Below are 26,853 nucleotides of genomic sequence, written 5' to 3' on the forward strand. Positions count from 1 at the left end.
TATTTCATTTTTTTCAATCAGCTGAAAAAAATTTATTATATGGATATCTAATAACTTATCTAGCCAATATTCTATTAATGTTTAAATAGTTCTCACATGCTTCTCTTGAAATTAGTTTTTACCTGAATTAAAATCTTATACCTCAGATTTATGCCTCTGGCCAATGTGGAACAACAGAGACTAGATTTATACTTCTGCATGAAACAACCAAAAAACAGACAAAGTATATGAATCCACAGTTTACAAGATGCTGGACATGAGGTAACAAAACAGAAAGCAAATGCAGTAACACTTGTGACTGCCCCAGCTTATAGCTTTGGGTTAATTTCCAGGTTTTAGCACAGGGAGGAAGAATCCAGGTGGAGCGCGGCAGAGTCTCTGAGATGAGGAGATGAAACTGAGAGTCCAAGGGAGATCAAAGTGACTAGAATGCTCTGGAGAGAGTACTTGAGATGAAAGAGTTGCATGGAAAGAGAACTCCAGAGGTCTGCAGAGGGACCCCTTGAGTATTCAGCTGAATAAGAATCAGTGCTTATGTGTGAGGAACCTACCTGAGACCAGGGAAAGGACCACCTGAAAGGATTAGAGTGACAGTGCCTAGGTGCTCATACAGGCTGGGAATAGTACCTGTTCCTACCAATCGGACTGGGAAACCACAAGATTCACAGGTATAGGCAGAGTACTCAGAAGGATCCCGTGTCACCAGTTAGGGGTAGTTTTAGTCCTGCCTGACAAATTTTAAAAGAAAGACCTGAAAGGATTCAACTTTTCCCAAGCAACTTAACTGTGCTTCAGTTAAACAAAACTCAAAAATATCTATAGAAATTCAAAAATATCCAACACCAAACAAAGTAAAACACACAATGTCTTGCATCCAATCAAAATGAAAACGCATATAAGATGCAGGAAAACATGACACATAATCAGTCAGTCAAAGAAACCTAACCCCAAACTGACAAGATAGTACAATTGGCAGACAAGGACATTAAATTTGAAAAAATAATGGCTGAAAATTTTCCAAATTTGATGAAAACTAGAAGCTGCAGATCCAAGAAACTCAATGCTAAGCAAAAGAAACATGAAGATAATTACACCAAGACATACCAGAATCAAATTGCTCAAAATCAGTGATAAGAGAAAATCCCAAAAACAGCCAGAAAAAAATCTCATGCCTCATATGATCTTTATGCACTTCTGAACATTTGCCCTTAGAAGACCATCCTACTTCATCACCTCCAATTCATCACATGTGAAAAGAGTCACAAATATTCTCTTCAAATACCCGCACTCACAAATTTTCTTAACTTCACATAAGTTATTGGCTAGTAAGGAAATATTAATATTGGTGCTTGATTTATTCTGAGAACTAGTATCTCAAAAACCACTGTCATATATTCAAAAACAGACCAACCAACCAAAATGTTTTTACTGATTTGAGACTAGTTGATGATTTTTCAGTTGCATCTAATAAAGTCAAATGAGCTGATGGTACATTTTAATAATCTGTGGTTATCTTTAACTTTTATATTCAAATTGCTAACTGAAATGTAAAATTATTTTTAAAAATTTGAAAAATATATAGAATATTTAATATAAACAGATTCTTTAACTTTAAATAGTTTTCTATCTCATATTTCACAAAATCCCCTGCTCTTTCCAGCCCTTACTTCTTTGATATGTAGAAATGAGTATTAAAAAACATCTTCAAAACAATCTAAACAAGAGGAAGACAAGAGATGAAACAGGGAATGTTGTTCAGTTGATTAATTTCCCTGGTAGTAACTTAAGCAAGTGCATAATGATAAAGAAAATACCATTTCCCAATTAGAACAAATCCTAAAAATAGTAATGTTTGCTACTGGAAAGAGACTATGTCTTCTTGAGTTCTATCAAATCACTGTGAAACCCTTCAGTTTACTAATAGCTGTCAGTGGACCCCAAGGGGGTCCACCACTTTCAGTTCAAGTGAAATTTTCTCCTTTGGCTCTCCTTAGTTGGGCTGAGGCAAGCTAAAACTTTCAAATAGATTTTACTAAAATCAAAATGCAGATAAAGAATGCAAGAAATGTGAAAACTTTGGCATTTAGCATACAGGTCTCTGTTCAATGGCTTTCTCCCAGGGTTCAAGGGCCCTTACCCATTCAATCTAGCATAACCTCAGGAATACTTTCACTGCTCCTCAATGCTATCTTCATGCTGATAGCGCTACCACAACCCAGCTCCTAGGAGACATCTTGCTATTACTGTGGAGAAGACTAAAGGAATCAGATTTTCATCAGTTGTCTATCTAGGATTGTTCCTTCCCAGTCTGATCTAAGAATTTTTAAAAAGGTGACTTTTACTGTAATACCCTCATCCTTCAGGTAAGATTCCTCCACACATCCTAACAGGACTCAGGTTTTATACTTACAGACCTAATGCTGTGACCATATCATAACACAAAATGGAAGAGTAATATTCACTTCACAGTACAAATAAACTTGTTGCATTTTCCTTCTAAATATCGAACATACAATCTAACATACCCAAACGGTTAGAACAGTTAATTGAAGGGCAACACATCCTTGGTTTTGGCTAAGTGGCCATGGGGCTTTCCTCTTTCCCACTTTCCTGAGGGCCAGCAGAAGGACAGCAGGGCTTTTAGCTAGTTAGTATCAGCACTATTCTCAGGATCCTTGGTATGTAGACTTTGATTCTTGGTATGCATACCCCCAGCACTGTTCCTAGACCCAAAGGTACCTCGACATGTTACTTGGAGAAACTAAGTGCTTCCTACCTTTCTTACACTAACCCATAAATACAAAGCAAGGTATGGAGTATAGTGTGTTGTCTCTTGGAGTGTTCTCGTTACACATCCAAGTCCTATGGAACCATTATGGTAGCTGGGAGACTCAATGTACTGTAACTTCTCTGCTTGTAAGTTGCCTTCACTAACACACTATGCTGCTATTAGCACTATGTATATCTTAGTAATTTTGTGACCATGCATCTTGTACAGTGGTTGGTGTCCAAGAAAGTCCTGATATCATGGATTTCTGGAAGGGGAGCACCCGGGGCGGGGGGACATAATTTCTCCCTGGGGTTAGTGGTACTTTACTGGGTAGAATTAGGATGGTCTTAGTAGTGAGTGATGCCTGAAGATAGCAGAAAGCCCAAAAGTGGTACACTAAAGAGGGTGACTAGTGGTGATAGGGTGAGTTGAAACTTAGTTCTGTCTCTTCTTCCTTACCAGCTTAGAGATTTTCACGAGCCCTAAGAGGGAGGGTGAACTCAAAAGAGTGGCAGCAGCCCCTTCAGAAGGGAAAGTGGGGCAAACTCCCACTATCCCTCTGATACAATGTATGAGGCAACTGGTCCCTGTGTTTGTGAAGTCAGTTATTGTGAGGCAGGCTCTAAGGGAGTCTGAGTGGACACAACAGCAGGAGGAAATCCAGCAGTATACAGAGTGAGAACTAGGTTCTCAACAGGTCCACCACCATAAGCATGTGGAAGGATCCTTACAGGTTTGGCTTGCTTGTTTGCATGAAGGAGGGACAACAGTAATACTAAATGAAGCCGAGAAGGGGAAAACACCTGCCCTGTTACGGAATGAGCAGTCTGGGTTGACTAATAATGCTGAAACAGGTGTTGCCACCCTGTTTCCAAACGGAATGCTTGGTGGTATTGGTGAAATATATCCCTGTGATCTTCCTGACTCTTGAATTGAATGGGACTAGCTGTTCTGAGCACGATCATAAGCAAACCAGGGCTTGAAAACCCAGGGGGATGCCTGGCAACACGCTGTTGGTGCAGACACTGTTGGATGATTGGATCAGAAAAGGTCCACCTGAAAGGACAATGGTCTTGACTTTACTCTTTCATGCAGGAGGCACTGTTAGGAATGAAATAGTTCTTCTAGGTCACACAAGCCCCATTTCAGGGGAGAAAATGACAATAGACAGCTTAGTAAATGACACTGGTTTCCATACAAAATAAAAAGAAAAAAAAGAACAAAGAACAGAGAATATTGACAGGTTCATACCAGTGAATGTGGTATTGCTCATAAACAGAAGGATTGATAAGACAGAAGTTGATGGCTGCATAACCCTAGGGTGTAGGGGTGTAGTCCTATTCAAAAACTTGAACGACCCACTGAAACCATGGAAAAGAGTCCTGTGAGATGAGACACAGAATACTGAGTGGTTCACATTCAATACTAAAGAGTTGTTAGGAGAGTGGGAGACAAAGGAGATTAGATGGAGAAGGTCCCTGGGGTGGAATCTCCTTCGGGGATTAGAGACATTAAGCCTCACCCTAACAAACCGTCTGGTAAAATCTCACAGCCTCTAGACTCCTCAGGAAAGGACTCAGAATAGAACCAGGAGAAACAGCCTACATTATCCTGACTCTTTAGAAATGGGGTTACATCAGCTCTACATTATGAGTTTGATTCAACTCCTGAAGCCAGGCTTCTTTTGTTCCCTGACTTGGGCTGTTTCAAACCTAAAGAGGACTAGGGTTCTTCTCCAAAGGGTTGCTAAACTATACTCTTCAGTTCATTTTGCTGGAAAGGAGAACAACCTCAAACACTTATGGGCTTGCTAGAAATGAGGAACCAAATATCCATTGTTCCAGAATGCAAAAGAGCCTTGGCATACACATTTCTCTACTGGAGCTGGGATTCAGCATTCATTATGGCTGAAAGACCAGAATTACAATCACTGCAAAAGCTTTTGGACCTTTTGCTTCAACTCATTGTTCTTTTCTCAGTTATGGTTGCATAACTGGCATGGGTAGACGGGGGTATTTAAGTCCAGCAAAAGTATGTCCACATATCGGCTGGACATATTTATTGTGATCTCTACTGGGAGCGTCTATACCTGTTGGCCAGGTATGTTGCCAAAACCCAGCTGTTCTTACGAGAACTGCCAAGGTTGTGCAACAGTGTTGCATACCTGGAGGAGAAAGAGGATGCATTTCTTAAACAAGCACAGATTCAGGTAGGGTACTGAGCAACGCCATTTCACAATTTAACAACCTGTGCAGTCAACTCGACTTGACACTAGCACTGCAAAGTCTCTGGCTAAGAGACCCTGGGCGCATTAGCTAGTTTTGGGGTATCTGCTTTCCTCTAGCTGCTGAATAGTATACACCTTTTCTGGATATGGGGTTACTGTGCCTCTTGCATATGTGGGCAATATATACATACTATTAAGACTGAAACATGTGTGTTACATATTGGGGTTTCCAGAAATGATACAATCAGACAATTAGGATTCCTTTCACAATTGCTGCCATCTAACAATGGACTTGCTAACATGGCATTGGGTGGTTGATTCCTGCTACCTCTTATCCACAGGCAGTAGAGAATGCAGAAGAAGCATTCCAAAAGATAGCTGCATCAACCCTTCAACAACGACTTCTATAAGACTGTCTGGTTTGGCTGCCCTCTATTGTTTTTACTTCAAATGATGCTTATACCTCATAAAGGTTCCTCTACTTTGATGAAGTTCCTGGAGTTGAAGAGCAGAAATGAAGAATCTATTGGGCATGCCAGGACCCTCATTTTCTTTTGTCTGATAAAGTCTTTATTTCTCCTTCACTTTTTTTTTTTTTAATTAAAGTATAGTCAGTTACAACGTGTCAATTTCTGGTGTACAACCTAATGTTTCAGTCATACAGATACATACATATATTTGTTTTCATATTCTTTTTCATTATAGGTTACTATAAGATATTGAATATAGTTCCCTGCGCTATACAGAAGAAATTTATTTATCTATTTTTATACATAGTAGTTAATATTTGCAAATCTCAAATTCCCAATTTATCCCTTCTCACCCCTTTTCCTCCCGGTAACCATAAGATTGTTTATTATGTCTGTGAGTCTGTTTCTGTTTTGTAGATAAGTTCATTAGTGTCTTCTTTTTTATAGATTTCACATATGAGTGATAGCATATGGTATTTTTCTTTCTCTTTCTAGGACCCTGCATTTTTATACCTCAATATTCCTCTCCAAAAAAAGTATACTGATAATGGTTTCAATAGGTGGCTGGGAGGTTCCTGTTGTTCATACTACAGATGAATGGATGGATACAAATGTCGTCGATAGTCTCCTGCTTTCCAGATGACACTTGCTAGCTACACCCACAGGAGGGGCAATTTTGATTCTCTCTTTTCTCCAAACAGTTCTAAAATGTGTTGTTCACTCACTCTAGCAGGGGGAGATTTTGCTGCAGTCCTTATACCATATAGGGTATTCCATCTGGAGGACATCTTTGGTGGGAAAACGGCAACTCCTGGTTTCATGTGAAATTTACTGTTCCAGAAAAAAAGGACTGTATGGATCACCCCTGAAAATAATTATGGATTTTCCTTGGGTATAAACATGCCTGACCACAGAAGGTGAGAGGATGGTTGGAATATGATTCATTTACCTTATAGATATTAACAAACAGTACTGAATAATCCTCTGCAGCTATCCCACACAATGACACTCATCTCAAAGCTCTCACAATCTTAGATTTGTCAAACTCAACCTACTTAACTGTGGAGGAGGACCTTCTAGGCTTTCCACTCCCAGACAACATCATGGGAATTATTCCTCGTTGCTGCAGAGTTCACATTTACCCTGGCCGTTCATAATTTTGTTATTACACTGTGTAGAACACTCTTTATCTTCTCAGGGACAGAGTGACACTCTTTTTTTAAAAAATATTTTTTTTGTGGGGGTGAGGTCATTACATCTATTTGTTTATTTAATATTAGATTTTATTATTTTTTTTAATGGAGGTACTGGGACTTGAGCCCAGGACCTCATGCGTCCTAGGCATGAGCTCTACCATTTGAGCTAGGCTCATTTCCTAATGCTTTGGTATATTGTTTATTTTGGAATTTATCTGGACGTTTGATGTTTTCTTTAGAAGGTACCATTTAAAATCCAACTGATTTATAAGTAAGTTCATTTGTTTTGGTTTGGGTTTTTTCCACATCTGGTTACCGGGGGGAAGGGGGTGCGAAGGGATAAATTGGGGGTTCAAGATTTGCAGACACTGACTGGTACATATAAAATTGATAAACGGGTTTATACTGTATAGCACAGGGAACTATATTTGATACCTTGTAGTAGCTTATGGTGAAAAAGAATATGAAAATGAATATATATATAGATGTTCATGTATGACTGAAGCATTGTGCTGTACACCAGAAACTGACACAACATTCTAAACTGACTATACTTCAATAAAAAAAAAAGTAAAAAAAAAAAATCCAATTGGTAACTGTTTCAGATGGAAACATCCCACCAAGAGTCATGGGGTAGACTGAAGGGAAATAAACTCTTAGCTTTAGCTAAGTAACTATGGGGGTTCTCCTCCTTCCTTCTTCCTTGAGGCCCCTGAGCAAGCCAGTTTAGTCAGCTGAGCTGGTGTGCAGAGGGATAGCAGGAAATTTAGCTGATGTTGGCATTGTTCCCTGGGCCCTCAGTATGGGGACCATGGTCCTTTGCATTCATACTCCCTAGTGCTGTTCCCAGGTCCAGAGGTCCTTTGATATACATGTTGCTGTTTAGAGAAACAAAGGGTTTTCTTGGGCTAACTTGAGAATATAGAGTAGTGTGAAGGCAGGCATGTCTCTTAGACTGCTCTGTTGCTTACCAGCCTGCAGCTGGATAAGGCACAGCCCTGCAGAACCACTTGGAGGCTTAGGAGATCCTGTGTGCTTTGAATCTCTCTTCTCTTAGGTTACCATCACTGATAAACTTTATTATTATTAGCACCATATGTTTCGCTCGTGGTGTGGGTTATCTCGCATCTTTCACAACATGAATTTAATTAATATTTTACTTGGGAGGTAATCCAAGATCTGATTATTGTCTCTATGTAATATTATCAGTGATAATGATATTATAGGGAATTTTTAAAAACTTGTGCATTTAAACTTTTAAATAGATGAATATTAAATTTAACTTTATTAAGAATAGATCATGCTTTTAAAGAACTTTAAAAAAGTGATAAATGGGCAGAATATAATAACACATATTGTTAACACTGTATTAACTTTCATTATCCATTAATTTCATGGTAGTTTCTACCAGTTGGTACTTATTCATCCTTATCAGCCTTGCCTCTCAGATATAGTACTTGCCTACATTATATATTTACACATGTTTGTTGTCTTCACGGATGCTGTATCTTTCCAATTAGATTGTGAGCTCTTTTAATTGATTCTTTTGTATTTCCATAGTACTTAGTACAGGGTACAGTACAGGTGCATACTAAACACTTGATTAAAAAAAGTCTACATCTGTTATTTATTTTATGACTTCCATAGTGCTTAGAATAATACAGGAGACCCACATTCATCAATGAATTATTAAAAACTTTATGAGAAAACAATCTTTAAGTGAAAAACTATTTCTACTTTTCCCTGTCGTACTGTACACAATCACAAATAATAGTGTAAGGTACAATTAATAGTTAAATACCACCTTGGAGCGCTTTTACATCCATTATTTGACATGATCCTTCTAACAACCAAAGAATTTATACAGAGCCTATTAGAATTCTATTGTGGACAGGTAATTCAGGGTCTTGAGAGGTGAAGTGGTAGGAATGGAAACTGAAGCCTAATAACTGTATACTCACTCAATCAATGCTCTCTAGTTGGAGAGGCCTAATATTAAATAAATTTAGAAAAAGTCTCCTGTAAGCAATTCTTATAAACCTTATAGACATTTAATTAATTATTTACTTTCTTAATTAAAGCATTTTTAGTGTGCCTATGGTAGTAAAGTACTACACTTAACACTATGGAAGATAAAAAGTTGTACATATGGGGCTTATAAAATTTAAGAAATGTAAGTAATAGCGTGTATATCAGCGTGCCAAGATAATGGTACAAATATTTGGTTTTCTAGTTCACAGATAGTAAAAACTGGTTCCACTTAAATAAGCTAGGGAAGAGTTTATAAAAGGGCTAGGATTTGAGCTGGATCAAGAAAGACAGGCGAAATTCAGATGTTTGAAGAAAAGGCAAATTAGCATTACATTGAACAGAATTTGGCAAAGCACGGTATGTAAAGACACAGAGGGAGGAACAAGCGTGTGTTGAGCAACAGTAAGTAGACTGGTCTGTGTAAATTCAGATTGGAGAACAGTGGAAAAGGTATTTTGAGGTCAGATTTACAGAGGGCCTGGGATGCGAGGTTACACACTGATTTATTACAACATCCTATAGGCAGTAGGGAGTCACTCAAGGTTTTGGAGCAGAGATGTGATATGGTGACAGAATGCAATGGAAGGAGGGAATTGTAACTGGAGAAGTTGAGGACAGTGGTAGCAATCCAAATACACAGTGAGAAAGAACTGATTTCAGTAGTGTTGCAGAGAGACTGACTTCAGACATTTTGAAGGATAAGCTGATGTCCTAAATAATTTCAAGTTTACATGCCCAGGTCACTGAGAAGTATGTGGCCCTTAAACTGAAGAAGCTTTCATTGGTCTGGGGTAGGGCCCCCCACCCTTTTTTTAAAAGCGTCTCAGGTGATTCTTATTACAGCTAAGGCAAAGCCACTCATCCAGACATTTCTTTACGTGCTCTTTAGCTTTACCAAAGCTCTGCACCTTCAAGTGACTCAGAATTTTGTCATTTTAAATTAGGTTTCTAAGGATCATATGGTAGTTCTAGTTTTAATTTTCTGAGGAATCTCCATATTGTTTTCCATAGTGGCTGCACCAATTTACATTCCCACTAACAGCGTGCAAGGGTTCCCTTTTCTCTACATCCTCCCTCACCAGTACTTGTTATTTCTTGTCTTTTTTTGATAACAGCTATTCTGACAGGTGAGAAGTGATACCTCACTGTGATTCTGACTTGCATTTCCTTGATGGTTAATGACGCTGGGCATCTCTTCATGTACTTGTTGGCCATCTGGGTATCTTTTTTGGAAAAATGTCTATTCAGATCTTCTGCCCATTTTAAAATCAGACCGTGTTTTTAGCTATTGAGATGTATATGTATATCTTTATATGTTTTGGATATTAGTCCCTTATCAGATATACAATTTGCAAATATTTTTCTTCATTCAGTAGGTTGCCTTTTCATTCTGTTGAAGGTATCCTTTTATTTTTTATTTTAATTAATTTTCCATGCTTAAAAATATTTTACTTTCAAATATTTTAAGCAAAGTTAAAAAAAAAGAACATTATCCTATTAAATCAACATCTACATCCATTTTAAACAAGAAATAAAACACAATTGATGCCTCCACGTACACTTCCTGAATCCATCAGCCATCCCTGCCCTGAGAAAGACAGAGCATGACTTTCACACATCATCCCAAGACATGACTTTATACTCTTACTTCATACAATTTGAATTCACAGGAAATATATTATTGTGCAAAACAATAATAACACTGTTTACTAGATGCCAACAATGTTTACATGCCAGCCATTATTCTAAGCACATTAAATGCATTGTTTCATGAACTGCTCTGCCCCCATTAAGACTTTTATTTAAAAAAAGGGTAGTTCCATTGCTAAAAATAACTACTTTATATAATTTCTGTTCCAGATGTCTATGTGATTAATCAATACTCTCTCTCCAATGGGCTGTTAAACTTCTACATATCATGGATTACATTTTATATACTCAATATCCTGCAGTACCTAGAAATGCCTGGTATATAGTCGGTATTCAACAAAATATGTTGAAAGAAGTTTTTGCCCCCATATATCACTGTGGGAACAAAAGCTATATCCTGAAACCAGTAAGCACCAACGTAACATTTTTGGCCCCATAAGAATTTAAACATTTGGAAATGTCCAGACACGGAGCTCTGAAAAGTTCAATTCAGATGGATTACTGAGCACATAAATGCATGATGTTCTGTGCTAGTTAATATAATAGGAACGGAGCCAGCAAAAAAATAGTTTAAAGGTAGAGTATCAAGAATCATGTTACAACACAAAACTCAAGAAAGGAAAAAGTTTAATGGAGAAGGAGGTGATGACAAATGTCAACCATGAACAAGATTTCAAGATGAATGAGGATTATAATAAGGATCTTAGATTTAAGCAAGTTACCTCCAGGGATACTGTCAGGATGGATGCTTGTTGCAAAGATTAAAGAATAAAGCACACGTTAGAAAACTTGACAATGGGAAGGAAGAGAAGTGGAGCAGTAGCTGTAAAGGATGATACAAGTGAAGACCCTTGCCCACTAAATAAGAAAAAGGATAGTTTATGTTTGATGTCAGAAAGAGCAGCAAGAGAAAAATCATGGACAGAGAAGGAATATTTATCAGTGAAGGGGCCATTATGAGTTCAAAAGGAATGGGAATCAAGGTTTTACAATATTTATCCATAAAGCAAATTGGATTCTGAAAGCACAAAACATATTGAAGGAATAACAGGGTTTTAAAAAATATGGTTTCTTATATTACTTTGTAACAGTTAATAGTTCCTACCTTCACCACTCTCCATGCCTTCTACAAAAATCCCCCCACACTGGGGAAGAATCCAGTACCGGCGTCTGTAACGATCCTGGCCAAACATCATCGAACGTAAAGAGTGAGAAGCGTCAAAGAGCTTCCTTCTGTACTGACTCTGTTGCTGTTAAAAAATGATGCATATAATTAAGCTATGGGTGTTAAGTGCTTTAAAAATTAATATATAAGTGACTTTACACTTATGATGCCTATAGAGCTGATAAGTTTCACTACTGGGAAAAGACAGCAAAAGAGTTAAGTATTACATTCCTGGTTTTAATTTCAGTAATCCTTATAAAGATAGAAATTACTTTAAGGGTAACTAGAATATTTTTGCTGCCACAGATTAAAAAGATAAATTTTATTTTATCAAGTAACTTGTAGTAAAGCATATCTTATACTTGACAACAAATTAAACAATGTGATCAAGTATTTTATCGAGCCAAAGCAAATTGGCTTAATTCTATTGATTACAATATATAATTAATACTTATATATGTAATTGAACATACCTGTATTTGCCTGTTTTTATACTCATGCTGTAAACTCAGGTAACGTAATATGACTAAATTTGGGGATAAATTTGTGATGAACCTAACACGGATATAATACACAGATTTCTCATAATATTAATCTCATAATACCTTTAAAAACTCATTTTTTTAAACAAAAAGTTCATCTAAAACTTCACTAATGCTACTGAAATTCAACTTTTAGTGAGAAGTACATAAATATATATAGTTTATAAATCCAATACAAAATCCAAAATATACTAATGTAAAATAAAACACAAGATGCTAAAACTATTACCATAAATTCGACTGAATTTTAAAAGTAGTTAATTCCAAGAAATAAAACCATACATTTATTGATATTTTGCATTTAAAAGAAGAACTGAAGAATACAGGCCCTGGTTAAGTTTAGTACCATGCCTTAAGTGGCAGGTTTTTAACCTTGGCATTAAACTTTTAAGGTTTAATTGTGAGAATATTTCTAAAGCTCCTCATTTTAATTAGTTACAAAAAGATTGTTTTTATTTTGCATCCACAAACACCAATCCATACAAGGTGGGTTTTTGAAACACTGCCAAAAAAAAAAAAAAAAAAAAAGGATATAAACTATAATCTGAAAAGTGCTTACTTTACTTAGTTTTTCAATCTGTTTTTCTAGCTCTTCAACACTTGCTGCTTGGTCACCTTCATCCTATACATAACAAAATACAGTATCATTTACCTGTTTTTGAGATTTATGCATTCAATCAATCAGCAAATCTTTAATGAAAGCCTCCTATATGCAAAGTACTAGGACAGACACTATGGAAGTGAGTAAGACTCGGTTCTTGCTCTCGATAGAGCTAATAATCTGGCAGGAAGGCACATAAAACATTACACTAATAAATAAAAACTGCCAAATAGCAGACAACTATAAGGACCTCAAGGGAGGTAGAGATTAGGGGTCATGGAGCTCAGAGGAGGGTGAGATTACTTCTAGTGGGAATCTATCAAGAGAGGCTATATGGAAGAAGTTGTGTTTTAATTAGCTACTGAAAAATTGTTAGGAATTGACCCAAGAAAAGAGGACAGGGCATTTCAGAAAGAGTCTGATACATCTCGACATGAAGAGGTAAGGTAGGGCAAAGATGAGTTTAGGACTAAATTGTCTAGAGCTGTAAATGCTTGGCAATAGATACTAATGTGATCCTTTGAGGGAGATTAAACATACAAAACTATGCTTTACAAAGATTAATATGGCAATAGTTGTAAGATGGCCTGGAGCAGGGAAAGAACTAGAATGGGCAAATCTTGTTAGTAGACTTTTGCAATGACTCAAGAGGAAGGGAGGATGTGGAATGTACTAGGGTGAAAAAAAGAGAATGGAGAAAAGCAAATGGATATGAGAGGTATTACATGGTTAGAAAGGTTAAGTCCTGGCAAGTTATGGATTTGAGGCAGAGAGGGGTGAGGGAGATGAAGGAGTAAATTATGATTAAAGGTTTAATGGGAGACTGCCAAAATATTGGTACCATTAACTGAAAGACTCTTTTTAGAGCAAAGAAGATGTTTTTTGAACACATTGAGCATTTAGAAGAAAAATAATTCCTACTATATACACTACTGACTTCATAAATGGAAAGTTTGTGATTATATGAAATTCTAGAAAATGAATATAGGAAAGACATCCCCAAAGTATATATTAGAGGGAAAGCGTGTATTAGAGGAAAATACTGAAGAAATGGAAGGTGTATGTGCTTCTTTGGATTTCAGTTGCACTGTTTCCTATACGCAAATCATTCAACAATTCTAAGGCTGTTTCCTAATCTGTAAATTGGTGATAACATTATTTTGTGATAACATTATCTGTAACATGGGATTTTTGTGAGGATTAAATAAAAACAGGTCAGAAAGTAACTAGCAGAGTTCCCAGTACATAATACATAAATAAGATTATTTTCCTTTTTTCTGAAAATTGTACTTTAATGAGAAGATGCAGGTACATCTGAGGTTTAAAAAACATAAGAACTTGTTTTTGATGTGCACTTTCTATAAGCTTTTTTAAAAAGCCACACTGCCACCAGCCACTCTCACCAACAGGTATTTCTAGACCAGTATAGTTATCTCCCCAATAAAAGAAAGTAGAAAGAAAAGCCACAACAGTTTAACCATTACCTATCATTTATCCACTCCTTATCCAAATTTAGGGTGCCAGTTTACAATGGCATTAGGCATATTACTTGTGTTAACAGTAACATGATTTCTATTCAAAAGAAAACAGGCTCAATAACTCTTTAAATCTTGATACTTTAATTAATTAGATACTTAATAACTATATGATTCTAAAGTGACCAGCAGGATAAATGTTTGATAATTTGCTTATGTAAAAATCAATTCAATCAACAAATATTTGAAGTAAGACATCAAAGTAGCTATGGATCAGCCAAATTTAAGAGCCATTTCTAAGACTTTTCTTAAGATGACAAAGAAGTAATATGTCTACTAAAGTTTTAGTTAAAGGAATTTTGGCTAATAGTCCTCATAATTTTAAGAGATATAAAGGAATTTCCAAGGCCAGAGAGAAAGGCAACAACAACAAAACCAAGAACACAGACTCTAACCCTGCCATGGTTCCCCTTGGTTTCCCAACCAAAAGAGAAGGCCATTTTATGCCCTTATATGTCAAAGTTTAATTGTCCACATAATCTGCTACATGCCAACTTGTGAGGTTAAAGCTCACCTAGATTTCAACACAAACCTAAGTATTAAGGAAAGACTCCATGTGTTGAAAAAATGAACAGTGAACAGAAGAGGGAATCATCCTTGAGATACAGGGCTGTGACTTAGTCTCAGGGCAGTCTCTTCTAAGTAAAAGGGATAACATGGGTCTCGACGGAAGGACTCTTGCAATTAATCTTTTAAGGAATATAACTACTGACACTCTACCTATACTTTAATGAAGAGGCCAAACATATTTTTGGAGGAATAATGTGTCTATCTTATCAATCAGGTTCATTAAATAGTTAAAATTTAATTTTACTAGGAAATTGTTAAGTGGCTACCAGTTCTTCATTATAAAGAAAAGCTCTCAAATCATTTAAACGAAATGTTAACTTGGTTTCCTAGGTCCTAAAATATTCACTATTTTCAAACATTTTAAAACTGTTTTCTCACATTAGTAATAAGATACACATTTGCCAGGATTTTGATCAATGAAACCCTATAATCTAATTAACTCTATAATTCAACATTCAAAAAAATTACTTTAAATAACACATCTTTCCTAAAAAATATTAATAATGATTTTTAAAACATTAATACTGGTTTTTAATAGTCTTTATCCCTTTTAAAGAAAAAAATGTATAGTTAGCTAATTCTCCATGTGAAAAAGCCAGGTAAAACAAATAATTTCTGTAAATAAATTCTAATTTAGTGGGATGACTACCCAGTAGAATACACTGAAATCCTAATACACGATTGTCTAATTTATGAGAGTTAAAACTTCAAGACAATTTATAATATTAAGTGCTGAAAAGGGATAATAATTCTGTAAAAAGGTGATTAATATTGGTCAGGAAAGTTTAATTCCTTCAAAGGAAACAGCTCCACTTGCCAAATGAAGCAGATTGGTTATAAACAGTATCTCTGTTTAAGTAATTACAATTCTGATACCTAAATTATATACCTTCACATTGTTGGTCACAGCGTGAAAGTACGTGATCAAGTGGTTTCAGAAGTACAACATTATGAAGTACTTTCTGCAAGAAATCTCAATGTGGTCTCCTTTTCAGCTTGGTACTCTTACAAGAAGTAAAGCTCACTCTAGTGATTTTTATCATTCCGGTTTAAAATATAACATTGGGAGAGAATTTATGAAAATGTTTTGCATTTATGCTATTTTTACTTAAGACAGTTGTGTAGCACATAATCTTATAAATTCCTCTACGTTATTATCCAGGTTCAGTTAAAAATTTGATTAATTTGTCATTGGTCTTAATTTGATATTATTTTCACACATTCCATCAATACACTCATCTCTCTAAACCTTCTTTATTTCTCCAGCAGTACTGAGTTGATATAGCAAAGGAAAAGAGTTCTTTCTAGACTTCCTTAGCTAAATACTCCTGGCCCTGAGGGCAGAAGGAACAGTTGGATGTATATTGTTTTTTGAATGCCATTCTGCAACCCTATCAATATTTCTAGCATTCTTTTCTGGTAAAAGATAAATATCAACCTTTATCTTCCTTTTATACATGTCCATTTCCATGGCTTATGGTAGCTTCCCTTAAACACACACCCACACCCACACCCCTCTATGGCCTTGCCTTCTCCACTTTAGCCTACTCTTCAAAGCTAGCCACTTCTTTACTTTAACTGAATCCCTTCCAATATCTATAGGGACTTTATTCCATTAATTAGGTTCTTCATCTCTTTAATCTTCAACAGCCCTCTCTCATTTTGTTGACTCTTTCCCTTCAACCAAAAATCATCTCAAGTCTTTCACATCTGAAAAGATCCTTGGTGTCTGTCCCCCTCTAGAACCACCCTTTCTTCTGAAGCACAGTGCTTGAAACAGTCATATTCACCTTCTCACTTTCTCTTGTTCTCAATCAGTCCTGGCTTGGCTTCTGCTCACACCCCTCTAATGAAATGGTGCTGGCAGTGGTTACCAAATCTGACAACCACTTCCAGTCCTCATCACACCAGACTCCTGCTGCCTTAACACTGTTTATCATTCCCTCATTTTAAAAATGTTCAGCTTTCTTGATTTTTGTTATTACTGCATGTATAGAAAAGAGTTAACATTGTAGGCCTTCGAAAGATCAGCCCTCAGCTGGTGTCTGGGGACTTAGATTCTGGAGCGTTCCCCCACTCTTAATTGATAAGAATAGCTCACTAGACCTAAACTGTGCTAACAATGTGGTTTATACTGAACACTTACTTTTCTTCCAGGAGACTGGAATTTTGGCACATGCTACGCAGAAGATGCCTATGCAACTAGCCCCTAATAAAAACTCAGCACAGAATCTCTCAGCTTCCTCAGTATACAACATTTCACACATGTTACAACTCACTGCTGGGAGAAATAAGCCCATCCTGTGTGATTCCACTGGAAAAAGACTCCTGGAAGCTTGGCCTGGCTTCCTTTGGACTTTGGCCCATACGCTTTTTCTCGGTGATGGTTCTGCTCCATTTTCTTTCGCTGTAATGATTCATTGCCACAACATGACTACATGCTGAGTTCTGTGAGTCAAACTACTGAATCACTCTAACTCTGGAGGTAGTCTTAGACTTGGAAATCCCTGACCCACTACAGAAATTTCCTACTTCTGTTTCACCTTCAACAAGAGGCCTTGTGGGCTCTTCTTAAATACTGGCATTCCCTGGGGTTCCAACCTCAGTCCATTACTGTAATCAATAAATCAATCCCCAGTGCAAATTTACCCAACTCATTATTTTAAACTATTGTCTGTGCGCTAATAACGTCCAGGTCTGCACAGTCAGGACTGAACTCTTCTTCAAGCTTCAGATTGTTAAATCCAATTGCTGAACTTCTGCACAGGCAGCTCAAACTCAGCAAGTCCACAATAAACCTACCATCATATCCTGTATTCAATGACTTGTTCTGTTTTCCCCTCCTCCCCTATCAGCTATTTACTCTGCTCCTTCTGATTTCTCTCTCAGTTAATGGCAAGGATGGCAAGCAGTCCCCAAACCAGAGAGCAGGAATCAATCCTACCTCTCCCTGCATCAACCTACACAGTCCACCTTCAAATACTACTCATCCTTCCTCCTAAATAATTATTGAATCCTTTCCTTCCATTGGGCTAGTTCAGACCCCTCACAATTCACCTAAACTGCTGTAATACCTCCTGACTGATCTTCCCACCTCTGATCTTGCCCAACCCAAATCTGTTTCTATCTTCCACAGAGATGCCACAGTGAGCCACTTAAATATAAGTCTGACCATGTCACTCCCTCACTTATAACCCTTCAGTGGCTTCCTGTCACCACAAAGTATAAAGTCCTGGTTCACAGTTGTTGCATATGAGGCTCTCTAGTACACTGAAGCACTTGTAAGTCCCTTAACACACACTGTGGTTTCAAGGCTTCTGTGCACTTGCTCATGCTATTCTTTCTGCCTGGAAGATTCTTTCATGGACTCTAGGATTCTTCTCCAGGTTAACATTCAGCCCAACTTGTAGCCTCTGCTAATGAGTCCAGAAAGCCTTTGCCCCAATTTATTCCTCATAAAGGTTAAATGTCCTTCCTTTATACTGCCTAGTAAGTACATTGTAAATACCGCTATCAAAACAGTTAATGTTTAACACATTACATTTTCTTATTGTAAATCTTCCTCAGTGAGACTGTGAATTGAGGGAGTACTTTCAGTGTTATATTCATCTCTGATCAAAAGTGCCTGGAGCTAGGCATTTAGTAAACTGGGGTTTGAGAAGCACATCAGTTTCACTAAACCTGACAATACTTTAAAGGCATGAAGTATTGTACAAAATAAATATAAGATAGAATGTTAACAGAATGAAAAAGGATATCTAAAATTGAGAATCCATATAGTTCTTTGGAGAACCCTCAAGTCATTACATAAACAGAAAAACGTAGCTTCTTTCATTCAATGTAAGTGCCTCCCATGTCTGGACATTCAATATTTACCTAACCATCACAGAAAAACTTTGAGGTGAATATAATAATATTTGGTTTTCAGATGAAGAAATTGAGTCAAGTGTCACAATGGAATTTAAACCCAAATTCATTTGACTACAAGTTCCGTGTTATTTTTCAATGTTATGCAGTCTTAGTTAAGTACTAAAATCAACCTAAATTTGATTACCTCATCTTCACAGATATCAGTCTTCTTTCCTTTTTTGTCTTCTTTATCTTCTTCATCTTCATCATCTTCATCAGCTTGGTCCTCACTGTCATCGTCGTCATCATCATCATAATCACTATCTCCTCCCTTCCTTCTTCGCTTGCGTCCTGGAGTGGATGTGCCCAATGGATGCTGTTCTTCTCCAAGATCAATGCCACCTGAAGTGTCTCTTTTGCCTGTTTTCTTAGCATGAATGATTCTGAGCCTTAAATATGAAAAAAATGATGATATGGAAGAAAAGGCTTCTCTCTATACTTTTTAAGGAGCATACTATGAGTTTTAAGCAAAAATACCTCATGGTATTTCTGTTACAGCAATCAACACATCAATGACAATAAAAATTAGAATTAAGGAAATTTAAGAATATGTTTCCAGAAATTACAGAATATATTAACTTTCAAGAATTACTCTGGATATCTCTTTGGAATTAGAGCACATTAAAAAAAAAAACAAACTTAGAAAACAGGAAAGATTAACTGTAGCAATGGCCAAGTGATAATTCCTGATCCTATACTATCTGACTGAATACATTTCAATTCAAATTACTGCAAAGAAACTATCTTCTTAGCATGGAAGTTGAATAATTTCAGCATTATATTTCCTGGCAGGAAGCTAATTAAGTTTTAATGCTGAATACATTTGGATATGTTAACTCTCTGTGAAAGCAAACTTTAACTAGAAAGTAATTAAGAGAAAAAGTTGTAGTTTCAAACAGATTCTATTTAAGGCAAAACTAACCTGATAGCAACAACAATCTTAGAATATGTGATTGATTGGCTTCTTTGAAAGAAAAAAAGATAAACTGACTTTCTTCTAAATTTGAAAGAAAAAGATAAACTGACTTTCTTTTAAGTCTTCTTATGGGCTCAGTGAACCTCATTATATCTTTTGTCCACTGAAAATTCTGGCCCTGGGTTTTATTAATTTCATATCTCAGCTTAATTAAAGCTTTACCTTTTCTAATTCTTAGACAAAATTAAGTTTAAATTCTTTCCTTGTAATTTGTATGTTTTACTTGGGAACTTATGAAAAAGAAAAACAGTATATTAATTTTAATAAAGCAGGACTTACTTGCGGAGTTTACCTTCTACTACCCATTTATCTCTCCTCAAATTTGACATATAATCAATGTTCTTGTCGATTTCACTGCCAATGCAAAAGTTTATTGGAAGACATAAATTAATCCATTATGCAACATGTTACTTTGGTAAGTAAAGTGATGCAGTTTTTTGGTAAGTAAAAATCATGATTGCTGATGAACAGCAAAGACAAATGGAAAATTATATTAATACATAGCTAAGAGGTGTATAGAAAACTTAAAATGTCTAGCAATGGTAGAAATTCATGGCTCTGAAATATTTGGGTTGAGCCTTTTCCTAGAAAGGTAAAGGAATAAAAGTAACATAATTAAAATCTGTAAAATAATGAATAGCAAGAACAAGATGAACATGGATTTGTTCACCAAATCTTCAAATACTAGAGTGGAGGACTTACTTTGACTCTTAAATGAGATTAAGTACTTTTCTTAAAAAGTACAAATTAACACACAAGAACAAATAATACTAAAGTTGTATCAGCATATACTAAAAAGTTGGTGGATAATTCTACAAGTGGCTATTAAGGAAAATCAGGCAGTCATCTATATTGTTAAAAGACAAAAGAAAAATTCTGGGTTCTTGCAACAGTGCTGGATTCTGAAGCCATCGCAAGAAAAAGCTTTTTACATTTCAGTATACTGATAAAAAACTAAATTACTAAATAAAATAGGTTACAAAGACTAGATACAGTATGGTTCAAAAATGCTTTTCAACAGACTACAAAGAAATATATTAAACTATTATTAGTAGTAGCATCTCTGAGTGGTGAGATTGGTATAATTTTAATTCTTCTCTTTGTAGTAGTCGGTAACATTAAAATTTTCTATAAGAAATTTGTATTTCTTTGTGATTAAACAACTTCCAAACAGAAAAGAATCACCGGAAATGTCTGGGCTTATGCCTACCTCACCACACTCTTGCTGCATGCCAGTTCATTGATCAGGAAAGCCAGAACCGAGGCTTTCTGGGCTGGAGTGTGAGCCTGAAAAGCTTTAGTCTTCAGGCTTTCAGTAAGCTCAGTTTGTCCACAGTGTGCTTCCATAAAAATCTGCAAAATCTCGGAAACATTGTCTCGATTCACACCAACATTCAGCAAATGTTCTCCAAGAGCTGTTTTGGCCTATAAAAGTTTGGCATTTTTAGCAGTATTGATCATAACGACTCATAACATACAAACAATAAGACTTTTAAATATTGATACTATATGAGTTAGGTATTACTGACAAAGGCTTCATTCACATTTCTGATGAAGTGGAGATAAAAGCAGTCCACAGATGATAGACAAGTTTGCAAGTACCTGTAATCTTCCTATTCCTTCTTCAAGCCCTTCGTTAAAAGTTAGGTGGGGAGAAGAGTGAGTATGTTAACTTGTGGATAAAAATGGTCTTATCATACTCTCTTTCACTATAATAACTATCCTAAGCTTTTCCAGGCTTTACCAGTGGTGGTGTGGGGGGAGAGGTTGAAGAGTATTATTACCGTGTTTTCTTGCTCTATGGTGTCATGGATTTTATCGCCTGGTACACTGAATGAATAAGGAGATGGTGGAAAAAAGTAACAGGTGAATTTGGAAGCTTCTTTCTCTACAATATTATCTAGAGCAAAGCTGACTGAAATGCGTATCTTAATTGGAATTAAGATAAATTTGAACTCGTTACGTATCCGCTTAGCAGTACAGAGTTTTAACACACTAGTCTGTAGGTGCCTTGATTAGCCTCAGTTATTCACAATGATTCAGAAAGAACACAGTATAATTTCAGAAGGTAGGCATAAGTTCTAATTGCTTTATCAATTAGGAATTCTCTGCTTTTCTGAATATCACTGGGGTATTTCCTGGGAAATCAGCTTGGATTCTGACGAAAGTTAGAAGGAAAAAAAGTAATTTGGGAATGATTTACATCCCTTAGGCTTCATGAACCAAGTTTTTCTAAGTTTGTACCAACTGTACCTGAAGCAAATCTACCTTTAACTTTGTGAGACATAATGTAGAAAAAAATTGGATCAGTGTACACAGTCTTCTGCTAATATGCTAAAGCCAGCTATCAATGCACCAAGAGTACAAATTTTAAAAATTATGTATGTTTTTTTACCTTGTATCCTGTAATTAGACCTGGATCACATACAGCAGCTGAGAGGAGCCTCACAAGCAAGTCTTGTACTTCACCCATGCTGTCCCCAATATTTAGCAATCCCTCTTGAAGAACACTCAGGTTTGGAACATCAATATTCACATCAAAGCCCAAAACTTTACCAAAGTTTCGTAAGAACTGCACCACCATGAGACAGTCTGAAAATGTACTTCCAGAGAGAACAAGTCCTGGAATACGAGGCAACTCTGGCAAAGGCTGAAAATAAAAGAAAGAAAGAAAAAATAATTTAAGAAGTTATGATTTTATATCTTTTGAAGTAAAATAAACTGCTATCTTTCCAGTGGTTTTCCCTCTGGATTTTAAATTCCCTGGGGGCATTTCTATAATCCCATGGTACTAAGCATAGGATCCTGAACACAAGAAACCATCAATAAATTTTGGTTGAACTCAACACAAAGGTAGAGCTCTACAAAAGAGAACACTAATTTTAACTTACATATTGACAAAACATGGGTTATATAACTGGAGCAAAAATCAGAAAACATAAGAAGTATCTCAAAAGTATTTTACTGTGGACATACTTAGTAGGGCATGTGCAATAGTTTCTTCTAGCGATGGAGACCAATATGTAATTCACACTTTTTTGGGAGCTTGGAATCTAAGAGTGTGCACCAGTGGGCTGTATGGCTGAAGAGAGGGCTACCATCTTTGGTTAATGAATGCTGATAAATTACTAGGTTCACATGACTAGAAGCCATGACCCTATCTAGAACCCAGTAATATTCCAACTGTCAGTCTTTAGGTTTCCTGTATATAGTGAGACATTGAATTTCTGTATTAAAACTAGACAGCTGCCTCTTTTGCTACTTCTCAAATATGCTCACATATTTACATTTCAACGACTAAATTGTACTACTAGTCGTTGTGGAAATTTTAAACATTAAGTAAATAGGTAATCTAAATTAAAAACATTTTTGTCCATAAACAGGATTCAATAATAGTACTTTCAATTTTGATTGGAAAAAAATGTGGCTTATAAAATTTCTTTTTACCTGAATCAATCCTTGTTTAAAAATGTCCCTCCACTCTGCACTTACTTAAATAACTAATCAAAGACTTTTTCTACTAATAGTTTATGAAAACATAGAACTATGGATAATTGCTGATTCCATACAAATCTTTTGTTACATATGAAAACCATTTAATTCTGAGTCTTCTTTTTTCCTAAACCATATCAGACATACACATTTCCATATGATTCTAAAAATTTATTTACAAAGCTAACAAAAGTAAGGCTTAAAATGCACTGACATAAATTTGATATAGTGTATATGGATTTAAATGAAAATAAAAGATCACTTAGAATCACTTATAATTAAAAAGAGATCATTTAGGACTGGCAAAAAAATAAGGCTCACTTAGGATTTTAAAAAATGCTCACTATGAGCTTATTAAATGTGTTAACTAATCAGTATACCCATTCTGTGCTTAGGAAATTTTAAGCATGACTAAAACTAGTATGTATACTTTCATTTTTATTTAAAAACAATTATGCTAAGTAAATAAATAGAGTATTAATATAATTAAGTTTTCCACTTGGATACTAAAAGCTTGCTTCAAGCACTTTAGAAAAGAGTTTTCATAAACAGGAGACAATCATTATTTGTGTATCAGATGAACGTGGCATATAAGTAAATACAGGTGCAACTGACCAAGAATAATAGTCAACTATTGAGATTAGTATTACAGAGATGATATGCGTTATTGATATAATTTTTGAGGCATACTATCTTCTCAACTATAGTCAAATGGGATTTCTACTCATAAGTATGTGAAAGCATGCCAGTTATCAAGATGATTTTGCTCTTTCCAAGTTGCTACTTTCATGTCTTTCAGCAACATTACAAATCTGTGAAGCATTATGGAAGAGAAAACACACATGAGGTACTTTGGTGAGACACATTTCTTGGCTTTCAGGATCACAAACAGTATGGGCTCCGGAGTTTAACAAACTGGGGCTTGAGTCCAAGTTGCCACTTATTAGCTGTACAATCTTGGGCAAGTTCCTTAACTTCTCTGTGTCTCAAGTTTATGCAACTGTAAATGGGCACAAATACCATTTCTACAGTCTTGTGGTGAGGATTAAATGAGAAAAATCATTTAAAGCACTTAGCATAGTGCTTGGCATGTAGTAAAAAGACTCAAAAGTTAGCTAGCCTCAATAAAGCGCTCTAGGAGGTTATAGACTACAAACCCTAATTTATTTAAGTATCTGTGGAGGCATGGGGAGGAGTCAGATCTCTTTGTATCTAAATGCTTGGGAAGGACCAAATGAAACACAGAAATCCTATCTACTTTATAACTTATTTTTGTAGGTTTCTGCAGTATTTCTGCTTAAATTAAAAAGGTCTGCAGTGCTCCATTTATATATTAATAACTGCCATTATCAGCAGAGGGCTCTAGAGAGGTTATTGGTGGCCATCCTGCAGAGGCAGACTGACCGAGACATGGAAATCCACTGCTGAGGCTTTCATAACAGCAGCTCTGGCAAAGGAATCAGGTGAGAACACAGGAAAAATTAAATTTATTATGAAATGGTTTACATGATAAATTACCTTTTGGTCTGCTAAACACATGTCTTCATTAGGCTTCTTTAGTTCCTTTGCCATTTCTAATTCTAATCTTCGTTGCTCTAGTTTACGCTCTTTATTTAACCTTTTCTCATCACGTTTTTCTTGCTTCAAACGTTCTTTTTCCTTAAAAAGAAAACCATATCCACATGTTTGCTTTAATCATTATATATATCTAAAAAACCTCCAGCTAAAATTTAAAAAGTGATCAAAGTGTTATTTCCATGAACAAAATTCTCTTAGGAGGTTGAGGAATAGACTTGGAATTACATAGAAACAATGACTCATTTTGCTTTTCAGTGTTTTCACCCTCTGAATTTCAAAATAATCTTATGACTGGATGTACATACACATACATATACAAAATATCAATATTAGATTCAATCCAGATTATTTCATCATTCAAAATTTATTCAATCCTTTCCAAGGTTATAATATGAGAATAAAATACTTACTAATAAAAGCAGGTATATAAAATGCACATCGGTAACTAAATATTTATAAAATAAAGTTACTAGAATTAACAAAAATTTCTGTGTAGTTCCAGGAAGGAAGAAAAGATATGCAGTATGAAAGTGGAAGCAATATGTTTGAATTTGCAAAAGCAGTTCTTTCAAAGTGAATTAGCTAGTCTTAAGGTGTACACCTGTGATGAAATAAAAATATTATTTATCGCTATACACAACACTTAAGAGAATGTAAAATGGGTTCTGAAGCCAATTCCAAAAGCATTAAAAATATTTTGGGTAATGGCAACAATATGGAAATAATCGTCATATTTTCCTCTGGTAGGGGCATGACATTCTGTTGGAAGAAGTAAAGTGATTTTCTATAATAATATCAGTGTCATTACTTTGTTGTCATAACTCAAATACAATTCTTTTTTTAAACTGAAGTATAACTGACTTACAATATTATATTGGTTTCATGTGTACAAGATAGTTTTTTGATATTTTTATACATTATGAAATGATCTCCACGATAAGTCTAGTTACCATCTGTCACCACACAAAGTTATGAAAATTTTACTGACTATATTCCTTATGCTGATATGACATCTCCATGGCTTATTTTATAAGTGGACCTCTTAATCCCTTCACCTATTTCACCCATCCTCCACATTCCCCCTCCCCTCTGGCAACTGCTAGTTTACTCTATCTATGAGTTGTTTCTGTTTTTCGATTGTTCATTTGTTTTACTTTTTAGATTCCATATATAAGGGAAATCACATGGTGCTTGTCTTTCACTTAACATAATACCCTCTAGGTCCACCTATGCTGTCACAAATGGTAACATTTCATTCTTTTTTATGGCTGAGTAGTATTTCTGTGGGTGTGTGTTTGTGTGTGTGTGGGGTATACATTCACCACATATTCTTATCCATTCATCTACTGTTGAACACTTAGGTTGCATCCATCTTGACTATTGTAAATAATGCTGCACTGAACATAGGGGTGCATGTACCTTTTCAAGTTAGTGTTTTCATTTTCTTTGGGTAAATACCCAGAAATGGGATTGCTGGATCATATGGTAGTTCTATTTTTAATTTTTTGAGAAACTTCCACATTGTTATCCACAGCGGCTGCATGAATCTACATTCCCACCAATGGTGCATAAGCATCCCTTTGCTCCACAACCTTGTCAAATGTTATTTCTTGTCTTTTTGGTAATAGTCATTTTGACAGATGTGAGTTGAAAAGTCACTGTCCTCTGCCCATAATCTAATCAAATACAATTCTTATTTAGAGGAGAATTAATGGTAGATTCAACAGGCAATTCTAACCTACTACCTCATACGTCTTTCAATTTTCTTTATTTTTAGCAAAATAAAGTTCAAATCCTTACTTTTGAATTCAGGACCCTCTTCTTTTCTAACCTTATCTCCCACTTTTATATTCTATGTAGATTCAGTCCAACTATTTGCTGTTTCTGATAAACATCTACTGCTTCCTTACCTCCTAATATTGGTGCACTTCAATCAAGAAGGTCATTATTTCCATATTGTATGTCTAAATTCTAATTAAACACTACCACCTCCTTCCTATGATCAATTTCTCTTAATTCTCTTCCCTAATTATAGCTCTTAACCATAATTTTAACACAGCACTGTTGCTTCCTGTAGTATACTAGCATTTTTGCCCATATCTTTATCATCTCCATTTCAATTACCACTAGTAAGACAATAT

At 35.8% G+C, this 26,853-nt stretch overlaps 1 protein-coding gene across 24 annotated transcripts in view; it reads right to left on the reverse strand.

The window, feature by feature from the left end:
- BAZ2B (bromodomain adjacent to zinc finger domain 2B) overlaps window positions 1-26,853 on the reverse strand; it is a 290,588-nt gene that overhangs the window by 24,092 nt on the left and 239,643 nt on the right. For all 24 annotated transcript variants that reach the window (XM_032479524.1, XM_032479525.1, XM_032479527.1 and 21 more), the window contains 7 exons: window positions 24,653-24,793; window positions 22,038-22,292; window positions 20,853-21,067; window positions 19,922-19,996; window positions 18,812-19,055; window positions 12,611-12,673; window positions 11,450-11,594 (listed from right to left, as the gene is read on the reverse strand). In XM_032479524.1, coding sequence (XP_032335415.1) covers window positions 11,450-11,594; window positions 12,611-12,673; window positions 18,812-19,055; window positions 19,922-19,996; window positions 20,853-21,067; window positions 22,038-22,292; window positions 24,653-24,793 — 1,138 coding nt within the window. The remainder of the gene's footprint in view (window positions 1-11,449; window positions 11,595-12,610; window positions 12,674-18,811; window positions 19,056-19,921; window positions 19,997-20,852; window positions 21,068-22,037; window positions 22,293-24,652; window positions 24,794-26,853) is intronic.

The sequence above is a fragment of the Camelus ferus genome, chromosome 5 (genome assembly GCF_009834535.1).
Source record: "Camelus ferus isolate YT-003-E chromosome 5, BCGSAC_Cfer_1.0, whole genome shotgun sequence".
In the NCBI taxonomy this organism is placed as follows: Eukaryota; Metazoa; Chordata; class Mammalia; order Artiodactyla; family Camelidae; genus Camelus; species Camelus ferus.